The sequence below is a fragment of the Naegleria fowleri genome (genome assembly GCF_008403515.1).
Source record: "Naegleria fowleri strain ATCC 30894 chromosome Unknown tig65, whole genome shotgun sequence".
NCBI lineage: Eukaryota > Heterolobosea > Eutetramitea > Acrasida > Naegleriidae > Naegleria > Naegleria fowleri.
Genome location: NW_025407997.1, coordinates 1 through 1,916, shown reverse-complemented (window position 1 = coordinate 1,916; position 1,916 = coordinate 1). Strand labels below are relative to the sequence as shown.

At 83.0% G+C, this 1,916-nt stretch overlaps 1 protein-coding gene across 1 annotated transcript; it reads right to left on the bottom strand.

The window, feature by feature from the left end:
* FDP41_008821 (uncharacterized protein) lies at window positions 1-1,916 on the bottom strand (the record flags this gene model as incomplete). The annotated part of the gene is made up of 1 exon (XM_044712715.1): window positions 1-1,916. A coding segment is annotated over one exon (1,916 nt), but the record flags the coding sequence as incomplete, so codon positions are not given.

Sequence of the window (1,916 nt, the reverse complement as noted above, 5' to 3'; positions counted from 1 at the left end):
GGCCTGGGCCTGGGCCTGGGCCTGGGCCTGGGCCTGGGCCTGGGCCTGGGCCTGGGCCTGGGCCTGGGCCTGGGCCTGGGCCTGGGCCTGGGCCTGGGCCTGGGCCTGGGCCTGGGCCTGGGCCTGGGCCTGGGCCTGGGCCTGGGCCTGGGCCTGGGCCTGGGCCTGGGCCTGGGCCTGGGCCTGGGCCTGGGCCTGGGCCTGGGCCTGGGCCTGGGCCTGGGCCTGGGCCTGGGCCTGGGCCTGGGCCTGGGCCTGGGCCTGGGCCTGGGCCTGGGCCTGGGCCTGGGCCTGGGCCTGGGCCTGGGCCTGGGCCTGGGCCTGGGCCTGGGCCTGGGCCTGGGCCTGGGCCTGGGCCTGGGCCTGGGCCTGGGCCTGGGCCTGGGCCTGGGCCTGGGCCTGGGCCTGGGCCTGGGCCTGGGCCTGGGCCTGGGCCTGGGCCTGGGCCTGGGCCTGGGCCTGGGCCTGGGCCTGGGCCTGGGCCTGGGCCTGGGCCTGGGCCTGGGCCTGGGCCTGGGCCTGGGCCTGGGCCTGGGCCTGGGCCTGGGCCTGGGCCTGGGCCTGGGCCTGGGCCTGGGCCTGGGCCTGGGCCTGGGCCTGGGCCTGGGCCTGGGCCTGGGCCTGGGCCTGGGCCTGGGCCTGGGCCTGGGCCTGGGCCTGGGCCTGGGCCTGGGCCTGGGCCTGGGCCTGGGCCTGGGCCTGGGCCTGGGCCTGGGCCTGGGCCTGGGCCTGGGCCTGGGCCTGGGCCTGGGCCTGGGCCTGGGCCTGGGCCTGGGCCTGGGCCTGGGCCTGGGCCTGGGCCTGGGCCTGGGCCTGGGCCTGGGCCTGGGCCTGGGCCTGGGCCTGGGCCTGGGCCTGGGCCTGGGCCTGGGCCTGGGCCTGGGCCTGGGCCTGGGCCTGGGCCTGGGCCTGGGCCTGGGCCTGGGCCTGGGCCTGGGCCTGGGCCTGGGCCTGGGCCTGGGCCTGGGCCTGGGCCTGGGCCTGGGCCTGGGCCTGGGCCTGGGCCTGGGCCTGGGCCTGGGCCTGGGCCTGGGCCTGGGCCTGGGCCTGGGCCTGGGCCTGGGCCTGGGCCTGGGCCTGGGCCTGGGCCTGGGCCTGGGCCTGGGCCTGGGCCTGGGCCTGGGCCTGGGCCTGGGCCTGGGCCTGGGCCTGGGCCTGGGCCTGGGCCTGGGCCTGGGCCTGGGCCTGGGCCTGGGCCTGGGCCTGGGCCTGGGCCTGGGCCTGGGCCTGGGCCTGGGCCTGGGCCTGGGCCTGGGCCTGGGCCTGGGCCTGGGCCTGGGCCTGGGCCTGGGCCTGGGCCTGGGCCTGGGCCTGGGCCTGGGCCTGGGCCTGGGCCTGGGCCTGGGCCTGGGCCTGGGCCTGGGCCTGGGCCTGGGCCTGGGCCTGGGCCTGGGCCTGGGCCTGGGCCTGGGCCTGGGCCTGGGCCTGGGCCTGGGCCTGGGCCTGGGCCTGGGCCTGGGCCTGGGCCTGGGCCTGGGCCTGGGCCTGGGCCTGGGCCTGGGCCTGGGCCTGGGCCTGGGCCTGGGCCTGGGCCTGGGCCTGGGCCTGGGCCTGGGCCTGGGCCTGGGCCTGGGCCTGGGCCTGGGCCTGGGCCTGGGCCTGGGCCTGGGCCTGGGCCTGGGCCTGGGCCTGGGCCTGGGCCTGGGCCTGGGCCTGGGCCTGGGCCTGGGCCTGGGCCTGGGCCTGGGCCTGGGCCTGGGCCTGGGCCTGGGCCTGGGCCTGGGCCTGGGCCTGGGCCTGGGCCTGGGCCTGGGCCTGGGCCTGGGCCTGGGCCTGGGCCTGGGCCTGGGCCTGGGCCTGGGCCTGGGCCTGGGCCTGGGCCTGGGCCTGGGCCTGGGCCTGGGCCTGGGCCTGGGCCTGGGCCTGGGCCTGGGCCTGGGCCTGGGAGCAACACGCAACCGAACCAGCCACCTGAG